This window comes from Bombina bombina, chromosome 5 (genome assembly GCF_027579735.1).
Source record: "Bombina bombina isolate aBomBom1 chromosome 5, aBomBom1.pri, whole genome shotgun sequence".
In the NCBI taxonomy this organism is placed as follows: Eukaryota; Metazoa; Chordata; class Amphibia; order Anura; family Bombinatoridae; genus Bombina; species Bombina bombina.
Window position 1 is genome coordinate 970,292,729 of NC_069503.1, and position 25,722 is coordinate 970,318,450.

A 25,722-nucleotide genomic window follows, 5' to 3' on the forward strand; every position below is an offset into this window, starting at 1 on the left:
AAACGGCTTTTATTTAAATGCTTGTTTTCCCCGTGCACAGCATGGTTTTAACACGTGTAATTGCTATGCTTGCATATGCATGATAACAAATGAGATATTCCGTGTAACTGTTTCACTTTAAGAAGATGAAACCACACTACCGCTGAACCACATTCAAAATGAAACTCATGCATACATAAACCATCCTAATCAGTTAATTAGGGAAAAATACATAATTTGTCAGGGCCCTGTAAAAATAAAGAGCCTACAATTGTGTATGATTTGTTACACCTGAATCGTTTCATTCTAGCGAGCATCAATCAAAGCCAAACGGAGAAAAGGTCTTTTCACTTTTTTTGTCTCGCAGTATGGCTTATTGAAACAAATGAATTGCTTCTAGTCAAATATAGATTTCATTTTCTGCTACCCTTTTTTTTGTCTTTCGACACTTCCCATCGGGTTACCTCATTAATCTCTTTGTAGTTTGGTTGCTTTCTAGTCTTGCTTTGTTCATTTATTACATTAAATTAAAGGGACATGCCACCCACATTTTTTCTTTTTTGATTTAGAAAGAGAATGCAATTTTAAACATCTTTCTAATTTACTTATATTATCTAATTTGTTTTATTCTCTTGATATTCTTTGATGAAAAGCATATCTAGATATGCTCACTAGCTTCTGATTGGTTGCTGCACATAGAAGCTTCATGTGATTGGCTCACCATGTGCATTGCTTTATCTTCAACTAAGGATATTTAAAAAATGAAGCAAAATAAATAATGGAAGTAAATTGTAATGTTGTTTAAATTTTTATTCTCTATCTGAATCATGAAAGAAAGATTTTGGGTTTAATGGCCCTTTAAGATTTAGTGGAAATGATCTGAATTAAGTTCATTTTTCTGCCTCTTTTGTCTTTATTTGCATGTGACTACATATGCAACACATCGTAGTGACCAAATAATATCCATAATTATAAGACATTTGATTTGTAAATTTATTAATCAATATTCTACCCAGAACTATTCAGGTATTTTGAGAAAACATTTTGTTAAGATACAGAAAACAATATTAACTTGAAATACTTTAATTGCTCTGTGTTTTATTTACATTGGCACCCAAAGTAACAAAGTACTATTTAAAGGGACCTGAAACCCCAACTTTTTCTTTCATGCTTTAGATAGAGCATACCATTTTAAATAACTTTCAAATGTACCTCAGTTATCTAATTTGCTCCCTTCTCTTGGTATACTTTGTTGAAAAGCATACCTATGTAGGCTAAGAACCAACAATTCACTACTATATTTCTCTTGTCATTGGTTTATCTGATATGTTTAGCTAGTTCCCAGTTAGGATTGCCACCTCGGCCATGTTTTCCTGGATACTTATGAGTTATTCATGCTGCAGGGTGTGCAGAAAGGAACATGAATAGCGCTGCTTAGTGTCACTATTTGTGTGCTCTCCAGGGTTGAAATTCATGTTCCTACCTGAACTCATAAGTGTCCAGGAACACATGGCTGAGGTGAAAACCCTATTCCCAGTAGTGCAAACACTGCTGCTTCAGCAAAGGATACAAAAAGAATGAAGTAAATTTGATAGAAGTAAATTTAAATATTATTTAAAATGGTATGCTACGTATGAATCATGAAAAATAAACTTTGGGTTTCATGTTCCTTGAAGTAAAATTGCATGAAATGTTATGTGCATCTACGAGTGAAATTAGATTTTTAACCATGCTGATAAAGGTTATGTTCTAAGCTAAATAAAAGTATTTTTTTTAAATGTTTGGACTTTTCCCACCTTTTTTCCTTTGGACATGGATTTAGCAGAGTGCAAGGTGTCTGGAAAACCAAACGTTGACTAGGTTTACTAACCTTGCAAATGGATTAACCACCTCACAAAAAATCACACTAAACACTTCAAATACCTCTGAAAATGGACTGGAAATGCAAATGGTGGAAGTTGCATGCATGCATCAGCACTTAGTTTATAAAGAGGAAAAAAATTAACTTTAACAAGTTGCTTGCAATCATTTAGCAATCAACCTCACTTCCATGATACATTTTAAAATAAATAATAATTTGATACATAAATAAATAAAATCATTAAAATGCATGTTTTAGTTGTGTATCTTTTCAATAAAACAGCATGTCGCTGCAAACTCCATAGGCCCCCTAGGGTAATTCTTGAACTAAAAATGTTGGGGTAATGAGGAATGCTGGCAGAGTCATTAGTGTTATGTGGACGGAAAAAGTAGTGGACCTACTCAACAAAGGGCCCTGGTGAAAACATTTTTGGGGCCCCACAAATGCAGACATCCCAACCTGCAAAAACAAATTTCAGGGAGGTGAATTCACCCGCTACTGCGCCGCCACCCCCCCTTTCCGATTATATATTGGACACCTTGAAACCCTAAATAAGATAGACATCATTAAAGTAGCTTCCCACTAAAGTCACATTAAAAAAGTAGCTTTATTGCACAACCACATACAACAAACCTATTTTCCAGTGATCGTACACTCGTTGAGTGCATAAATATTTTAGAGTACAAAGTTTAATATAAGGTATTATTTGTGTTTTATTATAAGTGGGGGGGGGGGGGTTGGTTACTGATGCAGCTTTAAGGGTTCTATAATGTCCCTGAAACTAAAGGCATTCCTTAAAGAAATACTTTTCCAGATTTGGGGAGATTGCATTCCATTTGCTGGCATCAGGGAGCCGCTATTACAGTCAGGGAGGCTCCCTGAACTTCAATCAGAGTTGGGATGTCTGCAAATGTAACTTACTAGTAGGCAGTAGCAATAATATAGATAGATCTGCAAGCTGCACTAATAAAAGGTTCCTGTGCATTATGATTGTACTTGTTCTACACACACCTATGTATAAACTAGCTGAAATGGGCCCCCAGCATTTGGGCCCTGGTGTCAATGCACCTGCTGCACCAATGGTAGTTCCGCCCCTGGGTAGAGACAGGGGTAGTAGTGGGGGTGGTCAGGGGGAATGACTATACTAGACAAGGTTTGAAGGGACAGTGGCAGGAGGAGGAATTTTATTATCCCCCTTAGCTGCAAGTACAGAGTAAGTTTCATTTAAAATATGCATGAATGAAACATGAATATTTTAAATGTTACCTGCACTGTAGTCCTCAAGATACTGAAGTGATGAATTATAGTTAATGCATCAGACTAGGGAACACGCTAATTTACATCTATAATTGGCCACAACAAATGAGACCAGAAACATGGATTCCACCAGGCTTTTCAAGAGCTGAGCATTATACCTGAACTGCTATTGATTTGCAGAACCATTTACATTTGATTAATAGTGTTAAACGATTTTAAAAAAAATATTTTGACATACAGTGTGTAGTTGTTGATAAATGCTTATGTTTAATGTACCTATAAATCATCACTTCACAGTCCCTTTAAAGAAGGAAGAAAATAATATTGCTAAGCTAAATACTGTAAACATTCTTCAGTATAATCAGATATATAAAACTGCTGACACTGTACATTTGAAACACAGCATTAAGGAATATATTAGACTCCCCAAGTTCAAATTTCTGATTGTAAATACAAGGCAAGCTCAAATGTAGTAATATTACTATTCCACTCACTGGGCTGGAAAATGATAAATGAATGCAATAACAATTTTATAATTTTTTCAATCTGGACAAAGCAATTGTGTCTCATCATGCAGAAAAATGCTGTCTTTTTTTCCCCTTAACTGTAAGACCTTTAAGTCACAGGTGAAAATGATAAAGTTAATGCTAATTCTTCTGGAAAATGTAATTACTGTACCTAACCTAGAAACATGTTTCCTTTACTGCAGATGACACTGTATTGACTGTTTGCGAATCTATGTCCTTGAAAATTCATGACTCTCATAATTGGAGTTCTGAGCAACAGGGATAAGCACTTTAAATGACCAAAAGTTTAGTCATTTGTATACGCTCTCCATTAAAGAACAGCCAAACAATTGCTATTCTGATAGTACTTGCTTGTGAAATGACTTGCAAACTGCTCTATTGCATGCTATGTAATTAACTTGAAGGTTGCAATCAATTTAGTTTTTGTTTTTAAAGACCCAGCCTTTTAAATGGAGACGGTGTAGGCTATAAAAGACCTCATTAGAGTGATCTATAAATGAGCATAAGATGTGGAAAAACACAATTTGAAGCCTTACAGGAAAGTACAAATTTGTATTCAAATCTGAAATACAGCATTTTATTGATGGGTGGTTTGTAAGCATTGATTTTCTCAGAGTAAAGTGTAACCAATATTTTTTTTCAGTGGAATGTAGATTTATTATTGGCAGTAAAAATAATAATATTTTTTTCCTTTATATTTTAGTAATAGTAAATTAGTAGGGACATACATTTAACATAAATGCACAAATATTCAAAAAGAAATGTAAAAAACCTAAATGTAACATAAAATAACTTACTCTATATGTACTATATCCATACTTCACATACTTCTTTAAATAGACAGTAAACATTTTGAGATTATATATTCAGCAGAGATTATAGGATTACAGACTGCAAAACAATAGAGGATTTGCTAACAAAAAGAACGTGACTAGCTGTATATACTTCAGGAAAAAGTCCAGATTAGATCATCCAAATAAGGTGGATGGAGATTGGCTATTAAAAACTAATTACAACAAACAAGATGTTAATATATTGAAACAAATTTCACACAGCTAATATGATACTTTATTGCATGGCTATTTTTGATATGATACTCTGCTTTCTGCTTATGGGTACTTTGTACTAAATTTTTATTTAATATGGTCTTTATTTTGGCTTTTTTTACCCTATGAGATAGAATCTCCGTTGAGATAGGTTAATGTAACTTTCTCTATGCTGTTTCTACTTCTAACCCTAATCAGAGCAGTAATTTGTTTGGCTACGGGAAACTGAAAATGACCAATCCAGGAAGCTTGGGAGGTCTAGCACTATCTAATGCCTTTTTTTATTATTATTATTGGTTATTTGTAGAGAGCCAGCAGATTCTGCAGCGCTATAAACATAGGCAGTATACAAGGTAGCAATTATTGGGATCAAATGGGTAGAGGGCCCTGCCTAGAGTCGCACTGTTGTAGTAATTTCTATATCTTAAAGTAAAAATTCAATGAGCCACTAAGACCAAATGGATAAAGACATTGGCTTTTAAAAGATACATTAAAGACAACTGTTGTATCTAAAATTTGTATTCTCAAATGTATCACAGTTTTTTTGTGAAAAATGGATGTTCCTATGCTGGAAAAAAATTAAACATATTTGGTTTTGCATGTATGGAGGCAAAACCTTTTGCATCAGTAGGGTTGTGGTTATTTTCCGTGGTTTCTGTGGTCTCCCTAAGAGTAAAAAGGGAAGCCAGGCATGGACTCCTTGCTCACATGCCATAGAGGGATACAGGGCCGGCATTTTGTATAAGGCAGTATAGGCAGCCACCTTAGGGCGCACCAGCAGGGGGCGCTCAGAGCGTTGCTGAATGCCTATGATAAAAAAAAATATATTATTTATTTCTTGAAATAGGAAATTTGATCTAGCTTGGGGTGCGCCTGCAACACAACTAAACTTATTCTTTACTAGTAGTTACTACTTCCTGACAGACACCTGTTGTTCCACTCTGTGGCTTGGCCCGGCTATTATTGCTTATAGCCTATGGCTGGCCCAGTGGCCCTGGGATTCAGAATGTGAGCACGCCGTGCGTGCTGTGGTGTCAGAGTCAGAGAGTTGTCGAGGACTGGAGACGCTGAGGCAGAGCTCACTTGCCTTGCACAGCTGCGCTGTCTACCTATGACATCACTCACTCTGAGACTGAAAGGGAGAAATCGTGCGGGATGAGCCGCGGCAGCCTGACTGACTCTAAGTGACACAGGCTCACACTCACACTGTCTGCACCATCTGAGACACGTGAGGTGAGTGACCCAGCCCACAGAGTCGCAGACGATAAGTGAAGTCGACGAGTGAGGTAGGAATGGTGGTGGGGTCTCTGATGTCGGGGTCCGGAGCGGGCATTTCTAGGAATGGTGGGGGTCTCTGAGGGGGCCGGAGGCCGGAGTGGGCATACACTAGTGTCAGTGTCATACATACTATAATGACTTGACCATGGATAGGCACAGGCAAAGGCTGTGGCGGACATTTTTCAAAGTACAGACCTTAGTGAAGGACACCAAGGTACATTTGAAATTAAAAACATTATTTTATAGTGCTTGGTGTTATTATACTGATACAGATACCACTGATCCTATAACCATCCCTCCTCTGGCTATACCCATGAGCCAGTGTCACTACTGTGTCATTATATAGTGCTGGATGTTATTATACTGATGCAGATACCATTGATCATATAACCAGCCCTCCTCTGGCTATACCCTTGTGCCAGTGTCACTATTGTGCCATTATATAGTGCTGGGAGTTATTATACTTTTGCAGATACCACTGATCCTATAACCAGCTCTCCTCTGGCTATATGGATGTGCCAGTGTCACTATTGTGTCATTATAAAGTGCTGGGTGTTATTATACTGATGCAGATACCACTGATCCTATAACCAGCCCTCCTCTGGCTATACGCATGTGCCAGTGTCACTACTGTGTCTTTGTATAGTGCTGGGTGTTATTATACTGATGCAGATACCACTGATCCTATAACCAGCCCTCCTCTGGCTATACCCTTGTGCCAGTGTCACTATTGTGCCATTATATAGTGCTGGGTGTTATTATACTGATGCAGATACCACTGATCCTATAACCAGCCCTCCTCTGGCTATACCCATGTGCCAGTGTCACTATTGTGTCATTATATAGTGCTGGGTGTTATTATACTGATGCAGATACCACTGATCCTATAACCAGCCCTCCTCTGGCTATACCCATGAGCCAGTGTCACTTCTGTGTCTTTGTATAGTGCTTGGTGTTATTATACTGTTGCAGATACCACTGATCCTATAACCAGCCCTCCTCTGGCTATACCCATGAGCTAGTGTCACTACTGTGTCATGATATAGTATTGGGTGTTATTATACTGATGCAGATACCAGCGGACTGTATTATACAAGAACTGTATGAGAGTGAGCTTGGAATCCGTTGTTGTGGATGCTACGAACATTTTGACTGCTTGTCCCCTTATATACAGATAGTTGGGACTATATGCCCCGCTCTTAAGGATTCTTATATATACCTTTTGAAGAAACCGAGGGGGATTCTTCCTGAACACATTGCTCTTTGTGAACCATTGTTATTATACTGATGCAGATACCACTGATCCTATAACCAGCCCTACTTTGGCTATACCCATGAGCCAGTGTCACTACTGTGTCATTATATAGTGCTGGGTGTTATTATATTGTTGCAGATACCACTGATTCTATAACCAGCAGCCCTACTCTGGCTATACCCATGAGCCAGTGTCACTACTGTGTCATTATATAGTGCTGGGTGTTATTATATTGTTGCAGATACCACTGATTCTATAACCAGCAGCCCTACTCTGGCTATACCCATGAGCCAGTGCCACTACTGTGTCATTATATAGTGCTTGGTGTTATTATACTGATGCAGATACCACTGATCCTATAACCAGCCCTACTTTGGCTATACCTATGAGCCAGTGTCACTACTGTGTCATTATATAGTGCTGGGTGTTATTATATAGTTCCAGATACCACTGATTCTATAACCAGCAGCCCTACTCCGGCTATACCCATGAGCCAGTGTCACTACTGTGTCATTATATAGTGCTGGGTGTTATTATATTGTTGCAGATACCACTGATTCTATAACCAGCAGCCCTACTCTGGCTATACCCATGAGCCAGTGTCACTACTGTGTCATTATATAGTGCTTGGTGTTATTATACTGATGCAGATACCACTGATCCTATAACCAGCCCTTGTCTGGCTATACGCATGTGCCATTGTCACTACTGTGTCTTTGTATAGAGCTGGGTGTTATTATACAGATGCAGATACACATCCAGTATTTCACTCAGGCTTTATTTATTCCATAACGAATCACCCAATATCGCTAGCAGTTTCTTGACATGCCACTAACTTTATTCACACTACATATTTTTTTAAAATTCCTATTATTTAATCAGAAAGAAAAGATATACTAAGGTTGTGGTGGACACTGCAAGATCTAGTCACGGACATCAGTGTCCGTGTACGGACACCTTGCCTATCCCTGGACTTGACTTAGTTTCCTAAATCCTGAGTGATAAATGTAATATGGGGCCATCAATTGACGGTTGACCTGAAGCAGCCAGCGCCCAGAACCTATACATTACAGGATCATTTGTGTCACAGACAGGAGACAAATCCTTTAATGTATAGGTGCTGGGCGCTGGGAGTAACATTTCCTCCAAAAATATTGAGATCTTTTAATTACAAAAACATTCTTTGTAATGGGATAAAAATGATCCATATAAAATACTTGTAGAAGGGGTTAACTACTGTGTGTGCAACTGGCAGCCATTGATCTATGTTTGTTACTGCACAAAAGCATAAATAAAATGTGGAAATAGTGCAATTCCTTTAATGTGTATGTAGCTACTTAGAGAGGGGAGAAAGTGGTTATATGAAAGGACCCTTCCTTCAAGTATATTAATGGAAGCATTAAAAAAGCAACGCCAGATTAAGGCTCATGATCTCAAACATGGAAAATAGAAGGTTCAGGAGTATTTTTAAGTGTTCACTTACATTTTATTTATATATATTTTTATTTATAGAACAGATTTCCAATAGAGGTGATAAGGACAAATGTTTTAAAGGAATATGTGCATTCCTGGTATATGCATAAAGCTATCTGTTGTCAAAATCTATGTCTATTTTAAATTCTAGATTAAAACGTACTTGGTATGGGGGTGGTCTTGAGGAGGGCAGGGAGTTTGGTGGTATTGTCTGGGTTTTTAATGGTGTCGTGATGGGGATCGGCCCTGGAGGGATACAACTGCTCCTAACTGAAAAGGTCCAGAGAGGCCTAATTGTACCCCTGGGGTTTGTTGCTTTTCCTCATTCAGAGAAGAATTTTCTGGTACTTCTGGGCTGAACTGCCTTATAGCAGTATTAGACTGATATGCTAAAGGATATTTATCCTCTGGGAAAGGCATAGTAAGCTAAAAGAGACTGCACCCTGAGTGTCACTGTTCTTTTGAACAAGCACAGAAGTTTCTCCAGCTTTTGTTCTGTTGCAGTTAAAGGGACAGTCAACACCAGAATTTTTGTTGTTTTAAAAGATAGATAATCCCTTAAAGTGAATGTAAATTTTGATGCTAAAGTGCCCGGTTTTTAAAACTTCAATTAAAAACAGGGGCACTTTAATTCATCAAAATTTACATTTCACTCCTGTTGTGAAAAAAAAACTTACCTTTTAAACTTCACAGGAGCTCCAGCTTCCTCCGGTCTCACAAGCCATTTCTGATGTCAGAAATGATTGATAGGTCATCCTCCAATCACAGCTTCCCCCCGGGGGAATCAGTGTCTGATTCAACGCTGTGATTGGAGGAAGCCGGATGCCTCATTTTAGACCCAGGAAGAGGCTTTGAAATGGGTGGAGGAAGCTGGAGCTGTTGTGAAGTTTAAAAGGTAAGTTTTTTTTTCACAACAGGAGTGAAATGTAAATTTTGATGAATTAAAGTGCCCCTGTTTTTAATCGAAGTTTGAAAAACCGGGAACTTTAGCATCAAAATTTACATTCACTTTAATTACTCATTCCCCAGTTTTGCATATCCAACACAGTTATAAAAATACACGTTGTACCTCTGTGACCTTTTATCTAAGCCTCTGCAGACTGCCCCCTTACTTCAGTTCTTTTGACTGACTTGCATTTTAGCCAATAAGTGCTCACTCCTTGGCAAATTCACGTGCATGAGCTCAATGTTATCTATATAAAAAACACATAAACTAACGCCTTCTAGTGGTAAAAAAACCATCAAATGCAGAGGTGGCCTTTAAGGTCTAAGAAATTAGCATATGAACCTCCTAGGTTTAGCTTTCAACTAAGAATACCAAGAGAACAAAGCAAAATTGGTGATAAAAGTAAATTGGAAAGTTGTTTAAAATTACATGACCTACACATACTATATGAATCATGAAAGTTTTTTTTGGACTTGACTGTCCCTTTAAATGTGTCTGTGTTTGTAGTTGTCTGTGGTTATTAGTTAATGAGTAACTAATACTTCAGTAAGTTGTGTACAAACATATAAACATGCATTTAGTATTAGTTTAACTAAACAGAACTAATTTTTCAGTAAGTCAGTGTGTTCTCATGAAGTTTGAAGTTTGAATTAAAAAAAAATATCCATTTTCTTTGGTTATTATATAAATTATTTCTTAAACAATAAAACATACATTCCTGAAAGTAAATGGACATTAAACACCAAACTTAAAGAGATATGAAACCCAAAATGTTTCTTTTACGATTTAATTTCTATTATCGATTTTTCTTCAATCTCTTGGTATCTTTTTTTTTTTTTTTTTAAAGCAGGGTCGTATGCTTAGGAGCCGGCCCATTTCTGGAGCACTATATAGCAGCAGTTTGCAAGAATGTTATCCATTTTCAAGAGCACTAGGGGGCAGCACTATTTCCTACCATGTAGTGCTCCAGAATATCATAGAAACAACGCAAATTTGATCATATAAGTCAATTTGAAACTTTTGTTAAATGGTATGCTCAGTCTAAATGACAAAATTAATTCTGTGTGTTTCATATCCTTTTAATTCAACAACACGTTTAATCATGTATACAGAAAAAAATGTTGCAGTGAGCTTTCATTATTTATTTTGCCTCTTCTTCCTGTAGTTTACACCTGCAATTTGTATAATTCCACTGATCACAAATAGGCGGCATAAGTGCATTCCGTGGAATTCAGAACCCTGACACACAGTGACTGTTTGATATGTGAATAAGCCATTTATATCTGTCAATAACTGTCCACAGCAAAGGATATAAGATAGATAGAACTCAAGAATGTTTGCAAAGATTGTGTCTTTAAAATGCAGTTTTAAATACTTTTAAAGATTTATTTTCTATTCAGATCGTATCAGTTCAATAGTTAATTTCTGATGAATAAATAGGAACTGTTCATGTATGCAAAGTATCTTATATTTAGGCAGAATTACTCCCTTAAAACTTCATTAAATTGTGTATATATATATATATATATATATATATATATATATATATATATATATATATATATATATATATATATATATATATATACACATACAGTATATACAGTACTGTATATACAGTATATATATATATATATACACATATACAGCATTTATATATATATATATATAAGTAATACATTTGAAGAATCAGAAAATTAGAGCTAGTTTGCACTGCTGTTGTAATTAATGTAAACTGGTGGTATCATAAAGAATCTCCTTACACTTAAATGAAGATACTTGCTACCACCAGTTTGCACAGTTGTTTCCAATAGCAATTGAATCTAGGCCTTAATATTTTGCTTTGCTTTGGCAATAGGGTTATTACCACCATGTTTTCCTTGACAGTTATGAGTTACACATGCTGCAAGGTTTGCAGGAAGGAACATGAATAGTGCTGTCTATTAGCACTATTCACGTGCTGTCCAGAGGCACATTGCATGTTCCTCCCTGCACACCCTGCAGCCTGTGTAACTCATAACTGTCCAGGAAAACAAAAACATGGCTGAGGTGGTGACCCTATTTAGCAAGTGCAGTGTCTGTAAACCATAACACCATCAAACTACTGCAAGCATGATACTTTAACATCATAACACTTATATCAGAATTGATTTTACATAATTGAAGCTATTTATCTTACTTTACCTATAAGTGATATGTTTATGATGCCACTTCTGCCCCGTTAAGGCGTATCGTTTCCGTCGCACATTAAATCTGGCACTAGCTCTTGTTTTATCAGGCACGCCACATCGTGGTTTTTTCATCCAGCTGTAAAAGGTTAATTATAAGAAGTTAGTTGTACCCTGAAGCATAAGTAAAACATACCAACAGTATATTTATTAGGAACAACTCTTGTTTCAGTGTTTATTACAAAGGCATGTGCTGATGTGCTGTTTGCTATGACAAAGCTAATTTTGAAGAACACACATTTTAGTGGTATTTCCTAATTATATAAATGAAGCATTTATAGGTGTGTGATTAGGGTTACCAGGTGTCCAGAATTCAACAGCCTGTCCAGGAAAATATGAAGCAGAACGTAGTGGGGAGCGGTTAAGGGGGGGGGGGGGGGCAAATCACTTCTGTGTTACTGGAAGCTAAAGAACTCAAATTATTGATTTGTATGCTACTGGCAGCTAAGGGGTAAAATTACTGCTCATTTATGAAAAATATACACGTGTGATCAAGAGTGGGGGCGAAGGTAGAGATTATGGGGGCATTGTTGACCCTAATTACCATTGTGCCCAATCACTGACAAATTGTCCAGTATTTTTATGGAGGAGAGCTGGCAATTCTAGTGACTGTGTGTTAGTGTGTATGTGTGGGTGCGCATATGTGTGCAAGTATCTGTGACTGTATTTTTGCATCTGTGTGTATGGCTGTGTGTCCATGCATGTAAATATGTGTAGGTGTGTGCATCTATGTGTATGTATGTAAGTATCTGTGCCTGTATTTTTGCATCTGTGTGTATGGCTGTGTGTCTATGCATGTAAATCTGTGTATGTGTGTTCATCTATGTGTATATGTGTGTGCGTGTATGTATTTATGTGTGCCTGTACTTTTGCATCTGTCTGTATGTGTGTCTGTACTTTTGCATCTGTCTGTATGTGTGCCTGTACTTTTGCATCTGTCTGTATGTGTGCCTGTACTTTTGCATCTGTCTGTATGTGTGTCTGTATGTGTGCTTGTGTATGTGTGAGTGTGTGTATCATTGTGTATGTGTGTTTATGTGTATGTATGTGTCTGTACGTGAGCACACACACACGTGTGTGTTGTTGCAGCATGCAAGTTCCTATCATGTTGGGTTATTGTTTCCGTTTTCTATAGGAGAGCGGTGTTTAACTCCTGAATTTCTATCAAGTGATTACTTATTTATATATTAAGTTCATATATACAACTGATCCCATCATACATACTTAAGCTTTTAAATGTGATTTAGCAAGTATTATTATCATATACAGAAGTAAGGTTAAAACATCTCATGTTTCTACAAAACCATCTGTTATACAGCTTACTTTAGGATAAGGTTATAGTAACAAGAGGCTTGTGTGAAACAAGGGATTAGAGTATTTGCATTTTATATTGACAACAACATTTAAAATTATGGGGAGGCGAAAAGTGAGTTTAAAATACTCCACTAAGCACAAAATGTAGAGAAAATAACTCATTTTGTAGTTCATTAACAAATCTAGACAAGTCAGAAGGCTTGCTTTTCCCCACAGAAAACCTGGATACATTGTTTCCAATGCAGCAAAGGATTCTGGGTAAGATATGCAAATGAGGTCAACAATGACTCTCTCTTTTACTTCAGTCTGCTTTTAAGCAGATTACCTTTTTCAGCTTGTATAGTCAGACTGATATGCTACAGGATAGTTCTTCTCTGTGAAAGGCACATGTTGAGCAAAACAAGGCTGCTTCTTGGGTGGTAACTAGCTATAGAACAAGCTATTATGCTATTGTTCGTTCCCAGGTTGAGCACTTCTCTCTTTTTATTTATGCAAATTATGACTCTTAGGGAAGTCTGGGGTTTTGCTGTTTCTCTCGTTCAGAGAGGTATTGCCTGATATTTTGGGGCTGGACTGTACTGTTAAGTCAGGATCAGACTGATATGCTTCAGGAAAGCTCTTCTCTGTGAAAGGCACATGTTGAGCAAAAAGAGGCTGCATCGGGAATCTTGTGGAAAAACTTAATATGCTATTATACCAGCAAATAATATAACTGCAGCAGGAATGGAATGAGGATCATTGAATGCTTTTTACATAAAAGGACATTTTGATATAAATGTAGACAATTTTTAATTGTGTCTAGTAAAATAGCTTTGACGTTATGCTTCAATTATTTATTTTGCATTCTTTCCAATCATTTAAAGTGATATAAAACCCAAAATGTATTCTTTTGTGATTCAGACAGATCATACAATTTAAAAAAAAGTTTCCAATTTGCTTCTATAATCAAATTTGCTTTATTCCCATGATATTCTCTGTTGATTAGATACCTAAGTAGGCATCTGGAGCACTACATGACAGGACATATTGCTGCCATCTGAATAACATTTTTACAAAACTGCTGCCATATAGTGCTCCAGAAATGGTCCTGAGCATATTTCCCTGCTTTTCAACAAAAGATACCAAGAAAACAAAGACAATTGCTAATAGTAGTAAACTAGAAAATTGTTTAAAACCACATGCTCTAACTGAATCATGAAAGAGAATCCCTTTGATCCTGAAAAGTAGAAGATTTTTTAATTCTGAGAACTGATAGCACACAGACTTTGCAAGCCTAACCCTGACATATATCTGTCCCTAGCTGTCCTCAGCAGACATTGTCATATAACAAATTGTGTTACAGTAGCTAGCCTTGTCTAAGTCCAGATTGCCTCATTCAAATAGGGCACGTGGTGGGTGGAGATAACAATAACAGAAAACAAGGAGTTAATTAATTTAATTAAATTAATTAAATTAGCGCTGCGGAATCTGTTGGTGCTCTACAAATACCTGATACTAATAATAAATTGTATACACAATCCCTTACCATATCATTTATTGCATTACAGCAGAAAAATATTGTAATTACAGGGTGTTGACTTTAATGTTCTTACTACTGTATGCTACTATGCTAGGAAATACCGGCCATGGAATAAGTATGTTAGAATCTAGATATAAACCAATGGTAATCTAAAATCTACCCTAGAGGCTTTAGTTCCCTAATTTAGTATTGTATAATTATTTATGCAAAGTTATGCTAATGAGCATGGTTGGTATTAACCCTTTGGCTGCCATTTCCCTTCTGGGTGCTAAGCTGGATTTGAGCTTTTTTTTTTTTTTTACTTTTTTTTTAAATATATTTATTTTTTTTCATTTTTTTTCTCCAGATCCTCAAGACTTTGGAAAGATCAGATGATTACCTTTCCAATGGTGGGTCTTGGTGGTCTGTAGCTGCTTAGATGCCTGAGATACAGGCTTCTAAGCAGCATGCCCCCATTTCCCTATATTGTCCATTGTTAATTTTAAATAAAGTTGTGCAGTGATGTCACCATGCGAATCTGTAAGTGGTAGTAGGTGGAAGCCCCCCAGATTGCCCTCAAGGTGGGTAAGTGCTAGCGACGGCTCTGAGCCGTCGTCAGTAACTGACTGGGACAATTTGTGACGGCTCAGAGCCGTCGTTAGCACTCAAAGGTACCCTAGTTCCACTACCTGTGATGGATTCAAAATCTAAATATACACTGCTCTTTAAAGGTATATTAAACAATGCTCCTTTGGAAAAACACATATATTAACTCAAAGTAAACATATTGTGTAAAACACAGCAAACAACCTACTTGTTTTCTTGCAAAATTAGCACTAAGAATTTTTGCACTGTAGCCCCTGACCCCAGTGTGATAACAGTGGAACATTTTTTAAACTTAAAAGGACATTAAAGGCACATGAAACATAACTTTTTTTTCTTTCATAATTCAGACAGAGCATGTGATTTTAAACAACTTTCCAATTTACTTCTATAAGATAATTTGCTTAGTTTTCTTGGTATCCTTAGTTGGAAGGCATACCTAGGTAGGCTCAGGAGCAGAAATACAATACTGGGAGCTAACTGCTGATTGGTGGCTGCACATAAATGTCTCTTGTGATTGACCCCCAGAAGTGTTCAGTTAGTTCCCAGTAGTGCATAGCTGCTCTTTCAACAAGGATACCAAGAGAATGAAGCAAAAATTAATAACATAAGTAAATTGTAAAGTTGTTTAAAATGACATGCTCTATCTAAATCATGAACAACATTTTTTAGGTTTCATGTGCCTTTAAGTTTCATTCTGGCAGGTCTAAATATGAGCAAATCTGACTCCCTATTTATCTAGTCTATTCACTTAATACTAAACCAACTATACATTTTACAACATCATGCTAGATAAGCTTCCTGTAGAGAACACAGCCTCCTTGTAGGGCTGTGACAGGAAGTAATGGACACTGCACAAATTAAGTTTAAAAAACATAAATAAAAGGTAAAATCTATTTAAATAGATGAATAGTACATATTGCTATGATTTCTATTAAAGGGACACTGTACCCAAAAAAAATCTTTTGTGATTCAGATTGAGCATGAAATTTTAAGCAACTTTCTAATTTACTCCTATTATCAAATTTTCTTCATTCTCTTGGTATCTTTATTTGAAATGCAAGAATGTAAGTTTAGATGCCGGCCCATTTTTGGTGAACAACCTGGGTTGTCCTTGCTGATTGGTGGATAAATTCATCCACCAATAAAAAAGTGCTGTCCAGAGTACTGAAAACAAAAAAAAGCTTAGATGCCTTCTTTTTCAAATAATGATAGCAAGAGAACGAAGAAAAATTGATAATAGGAGTAAATTAGAAAGTTGCTTAAAACTGCATGCTCTTTCTGAATTACAAAAGAAAAAAATTGGGTTCAGTGTCCCTTTAAGTATAAGCCACCGCTTAGTGCTTTTTTATTACAATAATGAAACAGACTGTTTAAAAAAACATACATTTATTTCTTTAAAGAGCAAGATAGTAAAAGTCCCACTGGCATGCATTTTTAGTTGTCATTTAGTAAAATAAAGCCTTACCTCATTGTGAGTTCACTACATCAAATGAATGAAGCAGTAGGATAAAGCAAAAACACAATACTATCAAATTTTATTAGAACATATTACAGAAAAAGAAAACATATACTTGAAGTCCTAATCAGGTTTGTCATCATCAGTTAAATAATTAATGGCAATTTATTAAAAGTACATCAAACATTAGATTACATGAGCATAGTATTGAGGTAATTTCCCGCCACACACTAGTCATGACTTGAGTCTTGAGTACAACTATAATGAAATTTAGCTTTCACTACATTTCAGTGCTGATGTGTTTGCACATCTACAGCAACTCTCCTTCAGATACCGGCAGTGAACCTAGGTTTCAAAATGGCGGCACCCATAATTAGTGGGAGGTGCATGAAATGTATTTAGTATGTTATGTCCCTTTAAAGGACCATAAAAATTAGTAGACTGCGTTGTGAAATTTCTGATTAATACAGCAAATGTATCTTAGCAATGCAGTACATGCAAGTTCTGTACTCGGAGTATGTGATATTATTGCACCAGTACAACTAGTTTTGTTGATTGACCATGTTTCTTCTTGTGTCATAAGATATTTTTCTTGTTTCTTTTTTTTATTATTTTGCTCGTCTTTTATTTTGTAAAACCAATAAAAACTATTTCAACTAAAGGACCATAAAATCATGCCAGGGCTATTTTACACCATCACAATAAAGATACAAACTTAGCAATAATGATCAATTTAATAAACTATAGTTGAGAGATCAGCTCCTTTATAATTCATGGAGCTGCATCTATCTTGTAACAGTTCACTTCTGAATGAATAGAACTAGTTACACTGCAAGGCTACAGGCATGACAAAACAAAAAAATAAATTTTAACCTCTATAAAACAGATCACTCTAACAGAAAACAGTTTAAGAAAAACATAATTTATGCTTAGCAGATAAATTTCTTTCCTTTCTGGCAGGGAGAGTCCACAACTTCATTCCTTGCTGTTGGGAAATACAACACCTGGCCACAAGGAGGAGGCAAAGACACTGAACCCAAATTGTTACTTTTGTGATTCAGATAGAGCATGACATTTTAAGCTTTTTCTAATTTACTCCTATTATCAAATTTTCTTCATTCTCTTGGTATCTTTATTTGAAATGCAAGAATGTAAGTTTAGATGCCGGCCCATTTTTGGTGAACAACCTGGGTTGTTTTTGCTGATTGGTGGATAAATTCATCCACCAATAAAAAAGTGCTATCCAGAGTTCTAAACCAAAAAAAAAGCTTAGTTGCCTTCTTTTTCAAATAAAGATACCAAGAAAACAAAGAAAAATTGATAATTGCAGCAAATTAGAAAGTTGCTTAAAATTGCATGCTCTATCTGAATCACAAAAGAAAAAATTGGGTTCAGTGTCCCTTTAAATATCCCTCCCACTTACCCTATCCCCCAGTCATTCTGCAGAGGGAACAAGGAAAAGTCGGAGAAACATCAGGGTATAAAAAGGTGCCAGAAAAAATAATATAAAAAAGGAGCCGCCCATAAAAACAATAAATTATGGACGGGGTCGTGGATTCCCCCTGCCAGGAAGGAAAGGAACTTATCTGGTATGCATAAATTATGTTTTCCTTCCATAAGGCAGGGAGAGTCCACAACTTCATTCCTTAATGTTTGGAAAACTATACCCAAGCTCCAGAGGACACTGAATAAATAATGGGAGGGAACATAAAAAAGAGGCGGACCCTATTGTGAGGGCACCACAGCCTGCAAAACCTTTCTTCCAAAAGCTGCTTCAGCCGAAGCAAACACATCAAACTTGTAAAATTTAGAAAAAGTGTGTAAGGAGGACCAGGTAGCCACCTTACAAATCTAATCCATTGAGGCTTCATTCTTCATAGCCCAAGAGGAAGCCACTGTTCTAGTGGAATGAGCTGTTATCCTCTCAGGAGATTGTCATCCCGCTGGTCTCATAAGCTAAACAGATTACACTCCTCAACCAGAAAGATAGGGAAGTCGTAGTAACCTTCTGCCCCTTATGCTTCCCCTTATAGATGACAAACAAAGAGGCAGATTGTCTGAATTCCTTAGTAGCCTGAAGATAGAACTCCAAGGCATGAACCACATCTAGATTGTGAAGCAAACATTTCTTTGCTGAAGAAGGATTAGGACACAAGAAAGGAACAACAATTTCTTGATTAATTTTACGATTCGAGGCTACCTTAGGGAGGAACCCTAGTTTAGTGCATAAAACTGCCTTATCAGCATGAAAAACCAAATAAGAGGGATCACATTGCAAAGCAGAAATCTCAGAAACTCTGTGCGCAGAGGCAATAGCCAACAAAAAAGAACCTTCCAAGATAACAATTTAATGTCAACAGTATGCATAGGCTCAAAAGGAGCCTGCTGCAAAACACTAAGAACAAGATCGAGGCTCCAAGGTGGAGCCCCAGATCTGAACACGGGTCTGATCCTAACCAGAGCCTTAAAGTGAAGGTCAAATTCACTCAACTGCCCCACAACATCGGATAAACTTTGCAAAATGAGGTTGGATTGAATTCATCAAATTTTTTAGATTTAATTATTTTTTAAAATCATTACCTTTTGAGCGCTCCAACAAAAGTTTATCTGATGACGTGGGGAAGTTGAGTGAAGTTGACCTTCACTTTAACTAAGGACTGCACATCCGGAAGCTCAGCCAATCTTTTGTGCAGTAACACCGGCAGGGCCGATTACTATCCCTTCAGGGAACTAGCAGATAGGCCCTTCTCCAGTCCATCCTGGAGAAAAGATAAAATCCCGGCAACCTTAACCTTATGCCAGGAAAAGCCAAGCTCTTTACACCTGTACAAGTAAGTCCTCCACACTTTATGGTAGATATGACTAGTAACTGGCTTACGAGCTTGAACCAGAGTGTCGATAACACTCTCAGAAAACCGTCTCCTGGCTAAGACTAAGCATTCAATGTCCACGCAGTCAGCCTCAGAGAATCTAGATTTTGATGAACCAAGGGATCCTGTATCCGCAGATCTCTGCGACAAGGTAACCTCCACTGAGGAGATGAGGACATCCCCACCAGATCCGCAAACCACATCCTTCGCAGCCACGACAAAGCAATCAGAATTGAGGCGTGATGCGATGAGATCTATCTCCGGTGTCCCCCACTCACTGCATATCTCTGCAAACACCTCGGGTGAAGAGACCATTCCCCTGGGTGAAAGGATTGCCTGCTGAGGAAGTCCGCTTCCCAGTTGTCCACACCTGGAATGTGGATCACTGACAGCATACATTTGTGAGAATCCGCCCACTCTAGTATCTGAGATACTTCTCTCATAGCCAAGGAACTTTTCTATCTCCCTTGATGGTTGATATAGGCAACTGAGGTTATATTGTCTGATTGGAATCTGATAAACTTGGACAAACCTAGAAGGGGGTCAAGCCTTCAAGTCATTTAAGATTGTCCGGAGTTCCAAAATATTGACCTTGTGCCTTCTTGGCACCCCAAATGACTCCCCAGCCGGAGTAGCTTGGGACCATAGTCACAATCTCGCAGGACGGTCTCAAAAAGCATGTGCCTTGGGACAGATGATCTGGACAGAGCCACTAGGAGAGCGAAACAGATCTGAATGGTCGCCATTCCATTGTCTCAGCATGCATAGTTGTAATGGTCTGAGATGGAATCTGGCAAAAGGAATGATGTCCATGTAGGACACCATGAGTCCGATTACCTCCATACACTGAGCCACTAAGGGTCTTGAGGAGGCCTGGAGGGCAAGACATGCAGAAGTTAGCTTGCAACGTCTCTGATCTGTGAGGAATATTCTTATGGATATGGAGTCTATTATAGTTCCCAGGAAATTCACCTTTGTACTTGGAGTAAGGGAACTCTTTTCCAAGTTTATCTTCCATCCATGTGATCGAAGAAGAAGGGACTCTGAATGTTTTTCCGCTAGATGAAAAGATAGTGTCTGTACCAAGATATCATCCAGGTAAGGCGATACTGCAATACCTTGTGTTCTGGCAACGGCTAGAAGAGCCCCCAGAACCTTTGTAAATATCCTTGGAGCAGTAGCTAGGCCAAACGGAAGAGCTATGAACTAGAAGTGCTGGTCCAGAAAAGCAAACTTCAGGAACCGAAATGTTCCCTGTGAATCAGGACGTGAAGGTATGCATCCCTCGGGTCTATTGTGGTCATAAACTGTCCTTCCTGAACCAGAGGAAGGATTAACCGTATTGTCTCCATCTTGAAAGAGGGAACACTCAGAAACTTGTTTAGGCACTTTAGGTCCAGAATTGGACAAAAAGTTCCCTCTTTCTATGGAACCACGAAAAGGTTTGAATAAAACCCCAAACCTCTTTCTGCTGCAGGTACCGGGACAATTACTCCTAGAGAGGAGAGATCCGGAAGGTAGCCCTCTTTTCTGGTCTTGTCGAAAGACTGGAGAGTAGGAATCTGCCCCTGGGCAGATGAAACTTGAATCCTATCCTGTATCTCTGAGATACAACCTCAAGGACCCAAGGATCCAAGTACCTGAAGAAAGAGACAGTCTGCCCCCTACTTGATCCGATCTAGGATCAGGGGCATCCCTTTCCTGCTGATTTGTTCTCGGTGGGCTTCTTAGTCTGTTTGGATTTATTCCAGGACTGAACCGGCTTCCAAGTACACTTGGGTTGCATGGACTTGGATGAGGATTGCTGTCAATGTGACTTGTCAGCGCAAAAGGAACGAAAATTAGACAGTTGCCGTCCCTTACGCCTATTCTTCTTATCCTGCGGTAAGAGGGCACCTTTCTCTCCGGTAACTGTAGAGATAATGGAGGGAAGAGAAAGGAGTCTAGATTTAGAAGTCATATTCAAAAACCAAAACTAGCAGCCTTTGCATTTATGCGAATAATCTACATATTCGCATCACATATGAAGGAGTTAGCAATTCTCAGTGCCTTAATTCTCTCCTGAATGTCCTCGAGGGGAGTCTCCACCTCAATGAGCTCTGACAGAGTGTTGCATCAGTAGGAAGCTGCTCCAGCAACCACAGCTACAGATGCCGCTGGTTGAAATAAAAAAAACATGTATGTTGAAACATCTTCCTTAGAAAAGCTTCTATTTTTTATCCATAGGCTCTCTAAAAGAAGAACTATCCTCCAGAGGGATAGTAGTATGCTTGGCCAGCGTGGAGATAGTGCAGTCCACCTTCGGGATGGAGTCCCACAGATCTAATTGAGAGTCAGGGACCGGGAATAATTTTTTAAAAGTAGATGAGGGGGAAAAAGAAGTTTCTACTCTTTCCTATTCATTACTAATAATGTTCGCCATCTTAACTGGCACAGGAAAAATCAGAGGGACCTTCCTATCTTCGTAAACCCTGTTTAATTTAGGGATCTTAGGCTCCTCAGGGACTTCTAGAGTAGACAGAACCTCCTTTAATAAAAAAACGCAGATGCTCAATGTTAAATCTAAAGGAGAGTTCCTCCGCTGAAGGAGGTTTAGTAACTGAAGTCTCTGACTATGAAACTTCACCCTCTGAAGCTACAGAGGTTTACTCATCCTCGGATAGTTGGGATATTGTAGCTAAATATGACAAATATTTAGATGACTTATTCACAAAGAAAGATTACCAATGGCACTACTGGTGTGTGAGAGACCTGTCAAGTTTAGTATCTAACCGGCTGATATAGCCTTGTTTAATGATAGCCAATTATTCTGGCTAGGTATGGGTGCTGTGTGTAAATTCTTGATTACTGGTACTAGAAGAAAAAGAATACACCGAAATAGCACTCCCAGGTCACTTGGGAACAATAAGATTGTGTTAACTTTGATCTGGTGATCCAATGATGGAATAAGGGGAGACAAAAACTAAACTAAAATTAAAATATAACTTTTATTGGGGTTTGCAGATAAAAATAGGAAAAATAGAATTTAAAATTACTCTCAAGCTCCGACTATAGTCAAAATAAGTCAGTATGGCAATATTGTGTGTACAGAGATGCCTCCTAGAGACGTTCTAAGGTTGCATTATCTATCAAATGGATAGCCTGCTCCTACAATTGACTCCCAAGTGACCTGGGAGTGCTATTTCGGTGTATTCTTTTTCTTCTAGTACAAATATTTAGATGACTCTAGGTCAGGAGAACTATGTTTAACCTTTCTCTTGCATTTGTTAGAGCAAGGTAGGGCACTCAGGGTCGCAGACACTGCTGATTGTAACTGCGCAGTAAAGTCCGCTGGAAAAAAAACCCTTCCAGATGGAGGATTAGTTGAGCCGTGGGGAACTGCATGTGGAGCAGGTAATGTAGAAAGGGTACTAATTTCTCGGGACCCAGATTCCTGAGAAGTAGACGGCTCAGAAGGGCTAATAGCGCTATGAGTATTAGCAGGCTTGTCTCCCTTCTTAGACTTTAGAACAGTATTTAGGTAAATGGAACAAAATTGAGTAGGCAGGCAAACCACAGCCTCCTCACAATATAAACAGGAAATATTAATCAGTGCAGAAGGAGTTGAACCTTCTAATGTAGTACCAGAGTCATCCATAGCTTTGTATATACCCACAGAAGGACAATCAAAAGGAAATGCTTTTATTTAAAAAACGGCACCTTAATACTCCCAATGGCTGGGGCACTCACCACCTCCTAGACCCAGACAGCTAACAGTGAAAACTCTCTCCTCAGGAGTGATGTCTGCAGCAGGATCTTAGGAAATTAAATAGACTGCACTCTGTCACGTGGTACGTAAGACAGGACTTCCCCTGCTATGAAAAAGGGCGCCAAGCTATTATGAGCTGCGCAACACTTCAAAAACGAAAGTAAAAAACACACAGTCTATGAGCCTAAAAAAAGTGTGACAGTCTTGCAGCAGCGCTTCTGACATGGACTTGAGTGTATAGCAGCATGCAGTAAAACTCGTCAACACTGATTGCTCAGGAGCTATTAGCGACAGTCTGGATGGATTCGCAGAAAAACCTTTGCCTGCATCTCCAGACTCTAACTTTCCTCAATACTCTCACTGAGAGGTTGACATGATTACTTAAAACTCCAGTCCTTTCTCGAAGGGAACATACCCATTACAGGACTATCCAAATCTTCTGACACTTCTCTGCTACCTCCTATAGTGACGAAAGGCAAAGAATGACTGGGGGATAGGAGAAATGGGAGGGATATTTAAGCCTTTGGCTGGGGTGTCTTTGCCTCCTTCTGGTGGCCAGGTGTTGTATTTCCCAACAGTAAGGAATGAAGTCGTGGACTCTCCCTGCCTTATGGAAGAAAAATAATAATAATAATAATAAAAACAAGGAAACCTCATTAGCTTTGAAATAGTAAGACATGAATGCCAGACTGTATACATCACAGTGGCATTCACGTCTTTATTGATACCGCATGCTTGAACTAGCTTTGGTGAAAAATCCTGATTGAGCCTCGGAACGTTTCTAAAACATGACCAGCCTCTTATACACATCTGTAAGGTTTCTGAGACACCTCATTTTATCTAGCGAGACTACTTTACCCTAATAAAAACAGACATGCAAATATGTTATAATTTATTAATTTAGAACATCAATATGCCTGAAAAACAAGACCCTATAGCAGTCTAACAAACCTCCATGAATCTAACCCACTGTCATTCAAGCGCATGTGCAGGGTGTACCGACCAATCAGCATGTTTGTATCATCTGAGATCAGCAATTGGAGAATGGAAATGAAAATTAATTAAAGGAATTCATTTTTTTATTTGAAAGACATTTATTAATAAAAATAATGTATACAATATAAAGAAAAAACAAACAAATAAACAGATAACAGTGCATACAAGATTATTGATTGACATTATAGATTCCACAAAGAATGAGTCCAAATAATACAGGATGCCATCTATCTTTGCTCACGTATAAAACAAAAAACAACTTTTAATAAAACTCATAAAGTATAAATGTACTGCAATTACTCTGGTTCAAGAGTCAGAAAGAAATAAGAAAAACAAGAAAATGAGAATATGTATGACATCCACAAGAAGAAAGTAACATTTAAAATCTGAAACAATCTCATAAAAGAAACTTTGAATTATGCCTTTCTGCTAAATAAAATGTAACTCTGGCTCATACCCCAACCCTGATCTAGGCTTCCACTATATTGTATGCCCGTGGTGAGCACTTGTGGGACTAATACATATTTGGGTTGTCATGAAATGGGATACGTGTATGTCTGTTTTGGGATGCAATAGTGAAGTGGTAATATTGTATTGTAGGATTCTAAGGAGTTCCATGGCGACTTAATTAACTCATTTGTGTCTGGACAACCTGAGGTTATGCATTTGTAACTTTATTCATTAAAAAACAACTGATATTTTAATTACCAGAGAACAGCCGATCAATACTTTGTTAAAGAGTAAATATAGGTAGACTAAAGGGCAGCAGTTAATATCTTAGAGTTAGCTAAAGATTGGTGGCTGCATATGCCTCTTTTCATTGGCTCACTTGGGGTCTGAGGATCTAAAGCTCTCTGCTCAGACGAGATGATCTAAGAAGTCTCTCTCCATGTCTGTGAGTTTTTGATCATTAGGCTATTGATGTGTTCAGCTAGCTACCAGTAGTAAATTGTTGCCCTCAGCCTACCTAGGTATGCATTTCAACAAAGGCTAACAAAAGAACAAAGAAAATGTGTTAACAGAAGTAATTATGGAAGTTGTTTAAAATTCCATGTTCTATCTGAATAATAAAAGTTCAGTCTTGACTTTACTGTCTCTTAGTATTCTTAATCATGCCTGTAGCAGCACAATACAAAGTACATTAAAAAAAAGTTTGCTTTAGCCTGTTCTAAATCCTGGTGCAGATTTGAGAGCTTACACTAGAGCGTATTGTTGTGTACACACCGCGCACTAGCTTACCTGTCAATCAAGCATATGCACACATATGTGCATAAGTATCAACAGCTAAGAATGCTCTGAGATCAGCACCTACAATGGAATGCAGAGCAGTAGGAGTGTGCTCTTGTTTGAGTCTATGGAGTGGGCTGTACAGCTTTTCATCAAT

The 25,722-nt window shown here is 37.9% G+C and overlaps 1 protein-coding gene across 1 annotated transcript in view; it reads right to left on the bottom strand.

The window, feature by feature from the left end:
* MMP16 (matrix metallopeptidase 16) overlaps nt 1-25,722 on the bottom strand; it is a 539,583-nt gene that overhangs the window by 243,551 nt on the left and 270,310 nt on the right. The window contains exon 3 of the mRNA XM_053715178.1: nt 11,807-11,929. Within this exon, the coding sequence (XP_053571153.1) occupies nt 11,807-11,929 (123 nt within the window). The remainder of the gene's footprint in view (nt 1-11,806; nt 11,930-25,722) is intronic.